Below are 16,437 nucleotides of genomic sequence, written 5' to 3' on the forward strand. Positions count from 1 at the left end.
AAATAGCCTTGGAGTCAATTGTCCAATTATTTTTGGTCCCTTTAAAAGCAGGGTGGCACATGTTAAAGGGACACTGTCACCTGAATTTGGAGGGAACAATCTTCAGCCATGGAGGCGGGGTTTGGGGGTTTTTGATTCACCCTTTCCTTACCCGCTGGCTGCATGCTGGCTGCAATATTGGATTGAAGTTCATTCTCTGTCCTCCGTAGTACATGCCTGTACAAGGCAATCTTGCCTTGCGCAGGCGTGTACTATGGAGGACAGAGAATGAACTTCAATCCAATATTGCAGCCAGCATGCAGCCAGCGGGTAAGGAAAGGGTGAATCAAAAACCCCCAAACCCCGCCTCCATGGCTGAAGATTGTTCCCTCCAAATTCAGGTGACAGTGTCCCTTTAAGGAGCTGAAACTCCTAAAGCCTTCATCCAATTTTAATGTGGATACCCTCAAATGAAAGCGAAAAGTCTGAACTTCAGCAGCATATGAATTATTTTGTTTAAAATTCATTGTGGTAATGTCTATAACCAAAGTTAGAAAAATGTTGTCTCTGTCCAAATATATATGGACCTAACTGTACCTGTATGTCATCTCCTGTATATAGTATATACCTGTATGTCATCTCCCCTGTATATAGTATATACCTGCTGTATGTCATCTCCTCCTGTATATTGTATATACCTGTGTGTCATCTCCTCCTGTATATAGTATATACCTGTATGTCATCTCCTCCTGTATATAGTATATACCTGCTGTATGTCATCTCCTCCTGTATATAGTATATACCTGTATGTCATCTCCCCTGTACATAGTATATATCTGTATGTCATCTCCTCCTGTATTAGACCGCGTTCACACGTTATTTGGTCAGTATTTTTACCTCCATATTTGTAAGCTAAATTGGCAGCCTGATAAATCCCCAGCCATCAGGAAGCCCTCCCCCCTGGCAGTATATATTAGCTCACACATACACATAATAGACGGGTCATGTGACTGACAGCTGCCGTATTTCCTATATGGTGCATTTGTTGCTCTTGTAGTTTGTCTGCTTATTAATCAGATTTTTATTTTTGAAGGATAATACCAGACTTGTGTGTGTTTTAGGGCGAGTTTCATGTGTCAAGTTGTGTGTTGAGTTTTTCGTGTGGCGACATGCATGTATTGACTTTTGTGAGATGAGTTTTGTGTGGCGACATGCGTGTAGCAACTTTTTGTGTGTCAAGTTGCATGTGACAGGTTAGTGTAGCAAGTTGTGTGCAGCAAGTTTTGCGCATGGCGAGTTTTATGTGTGGCGAGTTTCATGTGTGGTGCATTTTGTGTGAGGCAACTTTTGCATGTGGCAATTTTCCCGCGTGTGCAAGTTTTGCATGTGGCGAGTTTTGAGCGGTGACTTTTGTGTTTCGACTTTTATGTGGCGAGGTTGGTGTATTTGTGGTGAAATGTGTGCTGAGGGTGGTATATGTGTTCAAGCATGTGGTAGTGTGTGGCGCATTTTGTGTGTGTGTTCATATCCCCTTGTGTGGTGAGTATCCCATGTCGGGGCCCCACCTTAGCAACTGTACGGTATATACTCTTTGGCGCCATCGCTCTCGCTCTTTAAGTCCCCCTTGTTCACATCTGGCAGCTGTCAATTTGCCTCCAACACTTTTACTTTCACTTTTTCCTCATTATGTAGATAGGGGCAAAATTGTTTGGTGAATTGGAAAGTGCGGGGTTAAAATTTTGCCTCACAACATAGCCTATGACGCTCTCGGGGTCCAGACGTGTGTATAAAATTTTGTGGCTGTAGCTGAGATGGTGCTGATGCCAATCCCGGACACACACACACACACACACACACACACACACACACACACACACACACACACACACACACACACACACACACACACACACACACCTTTATGTATTAGATATAATGTTACTGTAGTTATGTGATCAGGACTGGTGGATTAGGAGCTGCGATATAAGGTGAGCTATAGGGGGCTCAAGTCAGTACGTGATATGCTCCTAGGGTGATCTGTGATTAGGACTAGAAGCTGCGATATAAGATGGGTAATGGGGGTATTAGTATGGCATATGACATGCACTCAAGGCCAGAGGATCGGGGGCAGTGTGTGATGTGCACTTGGGGATGGAGGGTCGAGGACGGCACAAGACTTGTTTCTGGGTATGTCATGTGACATTCACTTGGAGACAGTACATAATATGCACCTGAGGACGATACATGACGGGCGGTGGTGTGTGACGTGGACCCAGGGACAGTACTTGATGGGGTGTCTGGAGCTAGAGGCTTGGGAGCAGTGCATGATGTGCACTCGGAAACGTATGCGACTAGTGATGGGAGAATCCCTGGATGTTCGGGTTTGGCCGAACAGTATTAAAAAAAAAAAAAAAAAAGTTTGGTTCAGGTACCAGAACAGTACCCGAACCTGGAGCCTATTCAGATGAATGGGGGTCCCGAACATCCCTTGTTTGACACGCTTTCTTCTGCATAATGATCTTACCACTGGTCAGAGTGCTGCAGCGGTCGGATGACAGCGTGAGTCAGCAGCTGTGACCAAAGGTATAAAGTTTACCTCCTGCCACAGGCATCGGCTGCTAGGACTACTACTTCTATCAGACTATGCCTGCTGTCGCTTATAATAGTGAAAGCAGGTTCAGCTGGGAAGTATTCATCAGTTTGCGCTATAAATAAATGATAATTTAAAAAAAACGGCGTGGGTTCCCCTGTATTTTTGATAACCAGCCAGGCAAAACTTACAGTTGCGGTCTGCAATCCTCAGTTGTCAGCTTTAACAATGTTGGTTATCAAGAATAGAGGGTTCCCCATGGCATTTTTTTTTTTATTTATTGAAAGAAATAATTTTTAAAAAGGCACGGTGTCCCCCCTATTTTTGACAACCAGCCAAGCTAAAGCAGACAGCTGGGGGCTGGTATTCTCAGGCTGTTAAGGGGCCCTGTATATTGGCCTCACCCAGCCTAAAAATTGCAGCCTGCAGGCGCCCCCCGAAAAGGTACAGTTAGACTATTAGATGCGCCAATTCTGGCACTTTTCTCTTCCCACTTTCCCATTTGTGTGACATGTGCCTGAGACTGGACGGTGTGTGATGTTTGTCAGTTGACGTTATGTTACATGCGCCCGGGGACGGCTCTTGATGGGCGCCTGGAGCTGGAGGGTTAGGAGAAGTGTGTGATGTGCACTTGGGGATGGAGGGTCTGGGATGGTACCTGACGTGTTACGTGGGGTTGTTACGTGACATGCACCTGAGGCGGCGGGTCGGTGTGTGATAGTTGCCAGGTGACGGTATGTGAAGTGCGCTTTGAGAGCAGAGGAACGAGGCTGGTACCTGCCGTGCGCCTGGGGACGTTCTTTAATGTGCGCCTGAGGCTGGAGGGTCGGGGTGATAATGTTTGCCAGGAGACTGTATGTGATGTGCTCCCGGGGATGGTAAATGTGTATATAGCTCTTGTAATGTAACAATATCTGTTGTTTGTCTCTAGATCTCGCTGTATGTGGCACACGTTTTCCTCTACGGTGTTCTTCTGTGAGTATCCACCATGGCAGATTTGGAGGAGCTGAGGAAACTTGAATACCTGTCCTTGGTTTCCAAGGTTTGCACAGAGCTGGATAACCATTTGGGCATCAATGACAAAGATTTAGGTGAGATTATTGGTTCTACTACATCAGAACGGGTCTTCTGCAGCCTTGTATGTGCTTTCCTGGGGGTCAATAAGACCTGATCATGGAGATTGGACTACTTTGGATTCTTTCTATAACAGAGCTACATACAGATCAATTCCTCAACACTGTAATATGTACCGAGTGTCCACAAAATGTATATGTATTTTCATCCTCATTCATAGGCAGCTGCATCATTAATGGTTCGCCATCCCTTATGGAAATGCTTGATGTTGGTATATAGCTTGATCACTATAGAATAGTACAAAGTAAAAAAAAAGCTGAAGCAGCACTCCATAATGCAAGAACAAGGTGCTCTTTATTGGCCCATGTGGTGACGTTTCGGTCCAAGCACTTGAGAAAGGTCTGCACCTAGGACCAAAATGTCGCCACATGGGCCAATAAAGAGCACCTTGTGTTACAGAACCCCCAGCACCAAGAATATGTTATGCAGTATATATTATGTATAAAAGGTTCCATGTGAAATGCATCAGTCCACAGGCTGCACCCCTGGGCAGAGGGGACAAGATATTCTCCTTCTGTCCTCCCCCACCTTTGTAATTCCCACAGTAAATATCAGCAGGCTCCGGCCCCCTGCGGCTATTGTAATGTATGTCTGGCCTGCTTTTTCTATTGGCCTGCCCTGTGAATCTGTGTTATACATTCTGTGTGCCGTGAATAAAGTGTGTTCTTTTAGACTGGAAATACGTGGAGTAGCTGTCAGCTTTTATATGCTCTCACTTAATCAAGGAATTCCAGCCAGCGTCTTTCATTCAGACTCCAGCCAAAACAGAGTGGACCTCCTGAAACACGGGGTAGTACTGAAAGAGGTACCCCAGCTTGGTAGACCCTGTTACACCTTGTTTCTGCATTATGGAGTGCTGCTTCAGCTTTTTTTTACTTTATTCATAAGGTTTGGTATGTGAAGCTCTGCACCCTTTTTTTTTACTGTGCTGTGCTACATTATTTTTTTTCTATAGAATAGTACAGTGAAATGTTTGCTTCCCCTGTCCAGCCGCCATGGCATATGACCTCTACGGTGATCATTGGCACAGACAGGAGCTACAGTCAGTGGGCTGAGAGTCATTATTGATTTCTTAAATTACTAAAGGGCTATTCTATTGGGAAACCCTTCTCGTCTGTCTGATCACCAGGCCCTTGAGTTTGAATGGAGTAGTGTTTGATGCTGCTTCTTCATTCCCCCTCTTTAGAAGTTAAACAAGCAGCATGGTGGTTGGTTCTGATGCCAGCAGAAAGACCCCCTTGATCTAACATAACATGTCCAGTAGGTAGATATTTATTTTTGTGGCTGGAATAAGTAATATGTGAGTACTGGACCAGAGTTCTACAACCTACTGATGGTGTTTTTGGTGAGTTAGATCATTTGGGTCCTCACCAAAAAGAGCCGACTCTTTTGGATCCCAAACGGAAATACTGTACGGTAGGTTCACATGACTCTGGTCCGGTGCTCACAGACTACCAAAGTGGCCGCGGTATCAGGGTCTCGCAAATCTTTTTGCTCACCTCTTCTGAGCAGTGTTTTACTCACTTTATAGGGGAACGCAGCTCCGTGTACAGGCCACAGGTCAGGAGATTTCAGCAACTACTTCCAAGTGACTTTACGGTGGTCTGTTGCTGATTTATCCACCTTTCTTGTCTGCAGAGCCGTGCTCTAGGACATGGAGGACACCATGGGTGGGTGGTTTTATTCTTGACATATCTAAGATTGTTCTGTTATGTTGTCTGATCTTACCTCATGACTTTTCTGTCTCACAGCGGAATTTGTCATCGATCTCGCAGAGAAAACCACAACTTTTGACTCCTTCAAGTCGTCTCTTGAGAAGAATGGAGCAGAATTCACTGTAAGTTTCCTTATTTCTCTCACCTGAGCCAAGTATATCCATCTGCCAGTTTTTAAGTACTGAGGGCTCTTGTCTTATTACTTTGCTCTTGGTTCAGGCATGTATTATTTATATCAACCAGATGGACAACTGGACTGGAAACACAATTCCCATTTACTGTGTAATGTTCTCCATGGCTTACCTATGCAGCCTCTATAAACTGTATACATGAGATCCAAATGTGTAACGGAACACTTCAACAAATCTCAGTGATGCTGAGATTTGTTTTTTTCGTGACACATTGGACTTTATGATAGTGGTTCATTTAGGGCCATATACTGGGTTCCAATGCAGTATCTGTAGCAGTGCCCTTCACCTACACTGTGATATTTATGATACTGGTATAGAAGAGGGGCCTATCGCCATTTGGGCTCCACGGCCTGCATATGTTTAATACCGCTACACCGCTGATAAGTATCTGCCCATTATAAAACTGCCAACTCTGCAATAAAGATAAATGATAGTTTGTCACAGACTGATCTTTAGTAGGATTGCATTCCGAGCAATCTCCTGATGAGTTATACAAGGAATGATTTTGTAGAATTGTCTGAAAAGGACATAAGTGCTTCTTCTTTGAGATTGCACTAAATGCAAAACCTGTGGGTAATTCTAATCCCTCAGCCGTTGCTCTGCTCTTAGAATCTTATCAATACATCTTATGTACGGAGGATGTACCGTATTTTTCGGACTATAAGATTAACTTTTTCTTCTAAAAATACGGAGGAAAATGGGGGGTGCATCTTAGTCTGGATGTACCTGCTGTGGTGGGGAGGTGAGGGAGCAGCAGCGGCGAGGCAGCGGGTCACAGAAGTAGGACACGGCTGCTTCGGCTAACTCCTGTGCACTCTGCTGAAGAGAAATGAATATTCACTGCAACCACGCCCATGGGCGTGGGGGGCAAAGAATATTCAGTTCTCTTTAATAGCATCCTGGTATGATTGGCTCTCATCCCTGCCCTGGTATGCATGGCCCCATCCTTATCCTGGTGTGATTGCCCCCACCCCCATCCTGGTATGCATGGTCCCGTCAGAAAACATTTAAAAAAAAACAAACAAACGAAAAAAAAAAAGCCATTACACTTACCTTCCCAGCTCTCCCTCGCAGCATCTTGTTCTGATGCCAGCAGCTGCTTTATGTTTAAGCAGCACATGGCAGGGGCATCATGCATCATGCGCTTCTTGCAAGCTGAAGGGGCAGCTGACGAATTACTCACTTCTCTGCACACCAGGACTGTGTGCACGAAGAGAAGTGAGTATTCATTGCTCTTTAGTAGAGAGCACAGTGTCAGCCGGAGCCTCCCTGCAGACTGACGGCAGTCATTTGTGCTGCTCCGGCTGACACTGCTCGCTATTAAAGAGCAATGAATACTCACTGCTCTCCATGCACACAGTCCCGGTGTGCAGAGCAGTGAGTATTCCAGCAGTTACCCTTCAGCTTGCAAGCAGCGCATGACGTCCCTGTCATGCGCTGCTTACAAGCATAAGGCAGTTGCTGGCATCGGAACAAGATACTGCGAGGGAGCGGAGGAAGGTAAGTGTAATGGCTTTTTTTTTTTTTTTTTATGTTTTCTGATGGGGCCTTGCATACCAGCATGGGGGCCTATCATACCAGGTTAAGGATGTGCCCCTGCATACCAGGATAGTGTTGGTGGCATGCATACTAGGAGGAGATGGGGGCCCTGCATACCAGGATGGGGATGAGGGAGCTATGCATACCAGGATGGGGATGAGGGGGGCATATATACCAGGATAGGGGATATTAAGTACAGAATTGACCATATTTTTTGCATCAGTTTTTTTTAAATTTCCCAATCTCCTCCTCTAAAACCTAGGTGCATCTTATGGTCCAGTCTGTCTTATAGTCCGAAAAATGCTGTAATTCTAGTCCCTCAGCCGTTGCTCTGTCCGCAGGATCCTAACACTAGATCTTATGTACACCTAGAACAAGGTGTAGAAACCCCTTTAATAAAATGGAACTTGCATTAAAGATTCATATTTCTGATCATTTCACTCTAGGATTCTCTTATAAGCAATCTGTTGCGATTGATTCAGACCATGAGACCGCCAACGAAACAATCATCAAGTCAAGGTACGTCTGGACTTCCTCTGTATACACCTATTCCTGATTTATCAGCAGACCAATTTCTTCACATGTCTCTTTCAATCGGCCATGATGGTGTTCTGTGACCTGTGCATGTGAGAGAGAGTACCGCCTCTTATCTGACTGCATCCATGGCTCTTCATTTGATTAGCTGACCTGCCACTATACCTCACTTGCCTCAGGATGCAGCGATGGCATTGTGTCTGGCCATCTAATCTAAAGAAGATCCACAAATGCCAGAAGGTAGGAGACGGTACGGCCTCTCAGGTACTGTGGCCACAGATACTGTTGTGGCTGATGGGATTGGATCGGAAGTTCAATTCACACCAACTCTCATCTTAAAGGGAATCTGTCACCTACTTTTCCGTATATAAGCTTCGGCCACCACCATCAGAGGCTTATCTACAGCTTTCTGTAATGCTGTAGATAAGCCCCTGATGTACGGGTACCGTCACACAGTGCCATTTTGATCGCTACGACGGTACGATTCGTGACGTTCCAGCGATATCGTTACGATATCGCTGTGTCTGACACGCAGCAGCGATCAGGGATCCTGCTGAGAATCGTACGTCGTAGCAGATCGTTTGGAACATTCTTTCGTCGCTGGATCTCCCGCTGTCATCGCTAGATCGGTGTGTGTGACACCGATCTAGCGATGCGTTCGCTTGTATCCAGGGTAAACATCGGGTTACTAAGCGCAGGACCGCGCTTAGTAACCCGATGTTTACCCTGGTTACCAGCGTAAATGTAAAAAAAAACAAACAGTACATACTTACATTCCGGTGTCCGTCAGGTCCCTTGCCGTCTGCTTCCCGCACTGTGACTGCCGGCCGTAAAGTGAAAGCAGAGCACAGCGGTGACGTCACCGCTGTGCTGTGCTTTCACTTTACGGCCGGCAGTCAGTGAGTGCGGGAAGCAGACGGCAAGGGACAGACACCGGAATGTAAGTATGTAGTGTTTTTTTTTTTACGCTGGTAACCAGGGTAAACATCGGGTTACTAAGCGCGGTCCTGCGCTTAGTAACCCGATGGTTACCCGGGGACCTCGGCATCATTGGTCGCTGGAGAGCTGTCTGTGTGACAGCTCTCCAGCGACCACACTACGACTTACCAATGATCACGGCCAGGTCGTATCGCTGGTAAATCGTATAGTGTGACGGTACCCTAACCTGAAAGATAGAACCTGTTTTTCTATTATACTCACCTGCATGGTGGTCATGCGATGATGTCCTCTTGCTTGCTTCCTGTCGCGGCTCCGGCGCAGGCGTACTTTATCTGTCCTGTTGAGGGCAGAGCAAAGTACTTCAGTGCTCAGGCGCTGGGCTTCTCGGTCCTTTCCTGGCACCCTCCCAGGTGAGTGTAATATAAGCTGTTTTTCTTATTTTTCAGGTTAGGTCGGGGTCTTATCTACAGCATTGTAGAATGCTGTAGATAAGCCTCTGATGGCGGTGGCCGCAACTTATATGCAAAAAAGTAAGTGACAGATTCCCTTTAAATGTTGCAGCTTTCTGCTTGTTCTATTCCTGACATGTTTGTGTTCTCTCCACTTATACTTTTTGGTTAAAGTGGTTTTCAGGACCTTTTAGAATAGGCAGAGGCGTAGCTAGGGTTTTGGTTCAGGGGGGGCGAAGCTTCTGAGATGGCCCCTAACCAGGTAACCTTGATTATAACTGGGTGACGCGCTCTAATAGTGGAGGAGAACCTCAGCAGATGACCGCGCTATTATTGAAGATAATCTCTATATAAAGACCAACATGGATATTACCGCCATATGGTCAGTGGTATATACCAGCCCTGCAGAACATGTAAGAGATCACAGCACAGTTATAGATAATGTCTTACCGCTGATGTCCTTTATGATGGAATCGTTCACTTTTCACGTCTTTTCCATCTGGCCCAGACCGACATTACAACTTCTTCCAGCCAGGGCTCGTCAGCAGAGATTACAACAAAGACACGTTTCACTTCTCACTTCTCATATTCCAGCCCCATCACCATCTATTCCCAACCTGCACAAACTCTTCATCCTGCTGATACTCCAATACTGAGCAGCTGCTGCCGTATGTGTCCCTATTGCTGCACCTGATGCCCCAATACTGAGCCGCTGTTGCCATATGTGTCCCTATTACTGCACCTGATACCGCAATACTGAGCCGCTGCTGCCATATGTGTCCCTATTACTGCACCTGATACCCAATACTGAGCAGCTGCTGCCATATGTGTCCCTATTACTGCACCTGATACCCCAATACTGAGCAGCTGCTGCCATATGTGTCCCTATTACTGCACCTGATACCCCAGTACTGAGCTGTTGCTACCGTATGTGTCCCTATTACTGCACCTGCTGTGTGGTTCTCTGTACCCTCTCAAGTAATGCCGGGTGCAAGTGCCCTAGAAAACAGTGCCCACATTTTGCCCCCTAGAAAGTAATATTGCCTTGTGTGCCCCTTTGATAGACACAGTAACCTGAGTTCCCCTATAACAATAAGTGCCCACTTTACATTTAATAATGTCCTGAGTCTCCCCCCTGTACAACTCCCCTATACACAGTATAATGCCCCCTAACTGTATAGTACCACCCACACTGTATACTGACCCCTTATTAGCCTCCAAAGTGTTTGATGGCTCCAACATTGTATGATGGCCCCCTCACTGTAATCCCCACACTGTATGATGCCCCATAGATAACCTCCATATAGTAAAATGTGCCAGATAGTCCTCAATATAGTACATGGCAGCACCCCCATAGGCAGACCCTGTAGTATAAGACAGTACCCCTATAGGCAGATCCTGTAGAATTAAGCAGCACCCCCATAGGCAGATCCTGTATATAAGGCAGCACCCCCCCGAATAGGCAGATCCTGTATATAAGGCAGCACCCCCCGAATAGGCAGATCCTGTATATAAGGCAGCACCACCCCAATAGGCAGATCCTGTATATAACGCAGCACCCCCCCCCCAATAGACAGATCCTGTATATAAGGCAGCACCCCCTCCCCCCCCCAAAAAAAAAAAAAAATAGGCAGACCCTGTAGAATTAAGCAGCACCACCCCAATAGGCAGATCCTGTAGATAAGGCAACACCCCCCCAATAGACAGATCCTGTATATAAGGCAGCACCCCCCCAATAGGCAGATCCTGTAAATAAGGCAGCTCTCCCCCTCCCCCCAATAGGCAGATCCTGTACACAGTTAGGTCCATATATATTTGGACAGAGACAACATTTTTCTCATTTTGGTTATAAACATTACTACAATGAATTTTACACAAAACAACTCAGATGCAGTTGAAGTTCAGACTTTCAGCTTTCATTTGAGGGTATCCACATTAAAATTGGATGAAGGGTTTTGAGTTTCAGCTCCTTAACATGTGCCACCCTGTTTTTAAAGGGACCAAAAGTAATTGGACAATTGACTCCAAGGCTATTTCATGGACAGGTGTGGGCAATCCCTTCGTTATGTCATTCTCAATTAAGCAGATACAAGGCCTGGAGTTGATTTGAGCTGTGGTGCTTGCATTTGGAAGGTTTTGCTGTGAAGTAAACATGTGGTCAAAGGAGCTCTCCATGCAGGTGAAACAAGCCATCCTTAAGCTGCGAAAACAGAAAAAACCCATCTGAGAAATTGCTACAATATTAGGAGTGGCAAAATCTACAGTTTGGTACATCCTGAGAAAGAAAGAAAGCACTGGTAAACTCATCAATGCAAAAAGACCTGGGCGTACATGGAAGACAACAGTGGTGGATGATGGCAGAATAATCTCCATGGTGCAGAGAAACCCCTTCACAACAGCCAACCAAGTGACCAACACTCTCCAGGAGGTCGGCGTATCAATATCCAAATCCACCATGAAGAGAAGACTGCATGAAAGTAAATACAGAGGGTTCACTGCACGGTGCAAGCCACTCATAAGCATCAAGAATAAAAAGGCTAGACTGGACTTTGCTAAAAAACATCTAAAAAAGCCAGCACAGTTCTGGAAGAACATTCTTTGGACAGATGAAACCAAGATCAACCTCTACCAGAATGATGGAAAGAGAAACGTATGGTGAAGGCGTGGTACAGCTCATGATCCAAAGCATACCACATCATCTGTAAAACATGGCGGAGGCAGTGTGATGGTTTGGGCATGCATGGCTGCCAGTGGCACTGGATCACTAGTATTTATTGATGATGTGACACAGGACAGAAGCAGCTGAATGAATTCTGAGGTATTCAGAGACATACTGTGTGCTCAGATCCAGCCAAATGCAGCCAAACTGATTGGTCGTCGTTTCATACTACAGATGGACAATAACCCAAAACATAAAGCCAAAGCAACCCAGGAGTTTATTAAAGCAAAGAAGTGGAATATTCTTGAATGGCCAAGTCAGTCACCTGATCTCAACCCAATTGAACATGTATTGCACTTGTTAAAGACTAAACTTCAGACAGAAAGGCCACAAACAAACAGCAACTGAAAACCACCGCAGTGAAGGCCTGGCAGAGCATCAAAAAGGAGGAAACACAGCGTCTGGTGATGTCCATGAGTTCAAGACTTCAGGCAGTCATTGCCAACAAAGAGTTTTCAACCAAGTACTAAAAATGAACATTTTATTTACAATTATTGAATCTCTCCAATTACTTTTGGTCCCTTTAAAAATAGGGTGGCACATGTTAAGGAGCTGAAACTCCTAAACCCTTCATCCAATTTTAATGTGGATACCCCCAAATGAAAGCTGAAAGTGTGAATTCCAACTGCATCTGAATTGTTTTGTTTAAAATTCATTGTGGTAATGTCTATAACCAAAATTAGAAAAATGTTGTCTCTGTCCAAATATATATGGACCTAACTGTATAAGGCAGCACCCCCCCCAATAGGCAGATCCTGTATATAAGGCAGCACCCCCCCCCAATAGGCAGATCCTTTATATAAGGCAGCACCACCCCAATAGGCAGATCCTGTATATAAGGCAGCACTCCCCCCAATAGGCAGATCCTGTATATAAGGCAGCACTCCCCACAATAGGCAGATCCTGTATATAAGGCAGCACCACCCCCCAATAGGCAGATCCTGTATATAAGGCAGCACTCCCCCCAATAGGCAGATCCTGTATATAAGGCAGCACCACCCCCCAATAGGCAGATCCTTTATATAAAGCAGCACCACCCCAATAGGCAGATCCTGTATATAAGGCAGCACTCCCCCCAATAGGCAGATCCTGTATATAAGGCAGCACTCCCCCCAATAGGCAGATCCTGTATATAAGGCAGCACCACCCCAATAGGCAGATCCCCCCAATAGGCAGATCCTGTATATAAGGCAGCACCACCCCAATAGGCAGATCCTGTATATAAGGCAGCACCCCCCCAATAGGCAGATCCTGTATATAAGGCACCCTCCCCCCCGAATAGGCAGATCTATAATATAACGCTGGGAGCGTCACTCTGTCCGAAGCCTTTATAGACTGCGCAAGCGCCGGCGCAGTCTGGCCCCCACAGAGTGACGTTCCCAGGAGATCGCGGTATGCGTAAACACTGAACGCACACCGCGATCTCCACCGGAGGGTCAGGGACCGCCAGGAGGGTAAGTATATTCACCTGTCCCCCGTTCCAGCGCTGCGTGCGGCTCCGTCTCCCGGGTCCTCTGCTGTGACGTTCCCAGTTCAGAGGGCGCGATGACGCGCTTAATGCGCGCCGGCGCCGCCCTCTGACTGAACAGTCACAGCCAGAGGACCGGGAAGATTGCGGCGCGAAGCGCTGGAACGGGACGGACAGGTGAGTATAGCAAGTCCTGGGGGCCTGAGCTAGCAGTGATACCGGCACGTGACCCCCACAGCGCGCCGATGTCCCCGCCTGCTCAGGCCCCCAGCACTCAGCGCCCAGCGACGATAGGTGAGTATGGTATCCCGCCTGCTCAGGCCCCCAGCACTCAGCGCCCAGCGACGATAGGTGAGTATGGTATTATATATATTAATCAGCAGCATACGGGCCATATATAATGGAGCATCTTATGGGGGGCATATAATACAATGGTGGCGCAGGATGGGAGCAGCACATGAAAGAACGGGGGCGCAGGATGGCAGCAGCACATGACAGAACGGGGGCGCAGGATGGCAGCAGCACATGACAGGATGGGAGCAGCAAATGACAGAATGGGGGTGCAGGATGGAGCAGCACATACCAGGATGGAGACCATATACCAATATAGATGCTCGCCACCCGGGCGTAGAACGGGTTCAAGAGCTAGTTCTGTATATAAGGCAGCACCTCCCAATAGGCAGATCCTGTGTATAAGGCAGCAGCCCCCCCCCCCCCCCCCCCATAGGCAGATCTTGTATTTAAGGCAGCACCCCCCCCAATAAGCAGATCCTGTATATAAGGCACCCCCCATAGGTAGATCCTATAAATAAACAATAAATACTCACCTCTCTTCCTCCTTCCAGTGGCGCTCCCTGCTCATCTACTGACAGCAGGCGCCGGGCGGTGACGTCATCGCGCCTGCTGTCAGTGTGTGGGATGATAGGAGAAGGCAACATGAAAGCATATGAAAAAGGGTAGCATGCATTTCAAAGGGATCACCACAAAAATTTGTCAAAATGTAATACAAATTTTATTAAATCACACTTTTAACACTGCAAAGACAGTTAAAAACTTTTAAAGTTGCAAAACACAGCAAATGTGCACATTTGCTGTGTTTTGCAATTTTAAAAGTTTTTAACTGTCTTTGCAGTGTTAGGCCACATTCACACGCTCCTTTTTGTCCCGCGGGTTTTCCTGCAGCGGATTTGATAAATCTGCAGGGCAAACCCGCAGCGGTTATCCCTGCAGATTTATCGCGGTTTGTCCTGCGGGTTCCCCTGCGGGATTTACCCCTACTATTGATGCTGCATATACAGCAATATGCAGCATCAAAAGTAGTGTTAAAAATAATAAAATAATGTTATACTCACCCTCTGACGTCCCGATCTCCTGGGCGCTGCAGGCGACGGTCCGGTTCCAAAGATGCTGTGCGACCAGGTCCTTCGGTGACGTCACGGTCATGTGACCGCGACGTCACCGAAGGTCCTGGTCGCATAGCAAACCTGAGACCGGACGGCCGCGTGTAGCGCTGAGACTTCCGAGGATGAGTATACATGATTTTTTATTTTAATTCTTTTTTTTTTAATACAAATATGGTTCCCGGGGCCTGGAGGAGAGTCTCCTCTCCTCCACCCCGGGTATAACCCGCACATTATCCGCATTACTTCCCGCATGGTGTGCACAGCCCCATGCGGGAAGTAAGCGGATTAATGCATTTATTTCTATGGGTGCAGAATCGCTGCGATTCTGCACAAAGAAGTGACATGGTCCTTCTTTTTTTCCGCAGTTATTCTGCGCGTTTTTTTTCAGGTTTTTCCGCATCATGTGCACTGCGGTTTCTGTTTTCCATAGGGTAACATTGTACTGTACCCTGCATGGAAAACAGCTGCGGACCCGCAGCGGCAAAATCGCCGCGGTTCCGCAGTAAAAACCGCATAGTGTGAACATGGCCTTTAAAAGTGTGATTTTAATAAAATTTGTATTACGTTTTGACAAGTTTTTGTGGTGATCCCTTTGAAATGCATGCTACCCTTTTTCTTTTGCTTTCATGTTGCGTTTTCTTGTAGCATGCTATAGGTGATCCCTGGCGGTTGTGCCTGCCTAACATTGTTGTCTTGGATGATAGGAGAAGGAGCGCAGGGCTCCTTCTCTCATCAATGTGGTGAGCTGTATCGGCTAGATGCCGATACAGCTCACCTTGCAATAACGGGCGGGGGGCCCACTGCTTGCATCGGGGCTCCCCACCTAATCAGGGGCCCCATAGCGGCAGAGCAGGGAGATTGATTTGCCGTAGAATGTAACTGCATCGGTGCGCTGCGTGCACCGATGCAGTTACAGTAGCGTTACTAGCGTAGCTCCGGGTGGGCCCCCTCAGAGCGCGGGGCCCGGGGCGATGGCTCCCTCTGCCTCCTCGGTAGCTACGCTACTGAGAATAGGTCATCCACATTAGATTAGCCCAACACCCTGTACCCCCAGAATTGGCTGTTAACTGCTCCATCTGTAGGCCTGTAATTTACAGGGGGGAGCACCACCGCTTTCCTGCTGTCTAGTTAGTTCTGCCGTGTACTACCTCCCATTCAGGGTAATGCTCCCAAATTGGCTGTTAAAAGCAGCACTTGGAATAGATGTCAGCTGATGAGTGGGAGTGTAGGGTGTCAGACCCCCCCACAATCTTGTATTCATCAATGTGTGGGTCAAGAACAAACTCTTTTATTATTTAAAATAATGTGGATATTTATAATATCTAATATTCATTTTTTTGTTTCTCTTTGTTAAAGAAGCTAATTTAAAGCCCAAATCTGAAAAAGAGAAGATGAAAGATTTGTTTCCAGCACTTTGCAGACCAGACAATCCCAGTGTTCGGGTAATTACATATGTATTATTGTGTTCACTCATATAATGAGCTCCTGTTAAAGGGATTGTTTGGGTGGAGTGAATATCAAGGTGGGGGCAGGGCATGGAGTGATTTATGGCATGCACCCCAGTGTCCTCTATTCTCTGTGCAGTCCTTTGTTTTACCTGGATCTGTGCCAATGGAAGGTGGCTTAAAGGGGTTTGCTTCTATAAAAAAAAAAAAAAATTGTTTCCGCTTATATCCTGGAGCACAGCCACATTTTTTGCCCTGGCCAAATCTGGTATTACAACAGAAAAGCTGCATTACCAGATATCATTTCAGAAATAGTATGCAGTATTGTATCT

At 46.5% G+C, this 16,437-nt stretch overlaps 1 protein-coding gene across 1 annotated transcript in view; it reads left to right on the forward strand.

Annotated features, from left to right (window-relative positions):
- Positions 1-16,437, forward strand: part of DHX8 (DEAH-box helicase 8) — a 90,835-nt gene that overhangs the window by 21,730 nt on the left and 52,668 nt on the right. The window contains exons 2-5 of the mRNA XM_069751862.1: positions 3,501-3,660; positions 5,455-5,540; positions 7,595-7,667; positions 16,017-16,102. Of these exons, the coding sequence (XP_069607963.1) occupies positions 3,558-3,660; positions 5,455-5,540; positions 7,595-7,667; positions 16,017-16,102 (348 nt within the window). The 5' untranslated portion in view covers positions 3,501-3,557. The remainder of the gene's footprint in view (positions 1-3,500; positions 3,661-5,454; positions 5,541-7,594; positions 7,668-16,016; positions 16,103-16,437) is intronic.

The sequence above is a fragment of the Ranitomeya imitator genome, chromosome 2, assembly GCF_032444005.1.
Source record: "Ranitomeya imitator isolate aRanImi1 chromosome 2, aRanImi1.pri, whole genome shotgun sequence".
In the NCBI taxonomy this organism is placed as follows: Eukaryota; Metazoa; Chordata; class Amphibia; order Anura; family Dendrobatidae; genus Ranitomeya; species Ranitomeya imitator.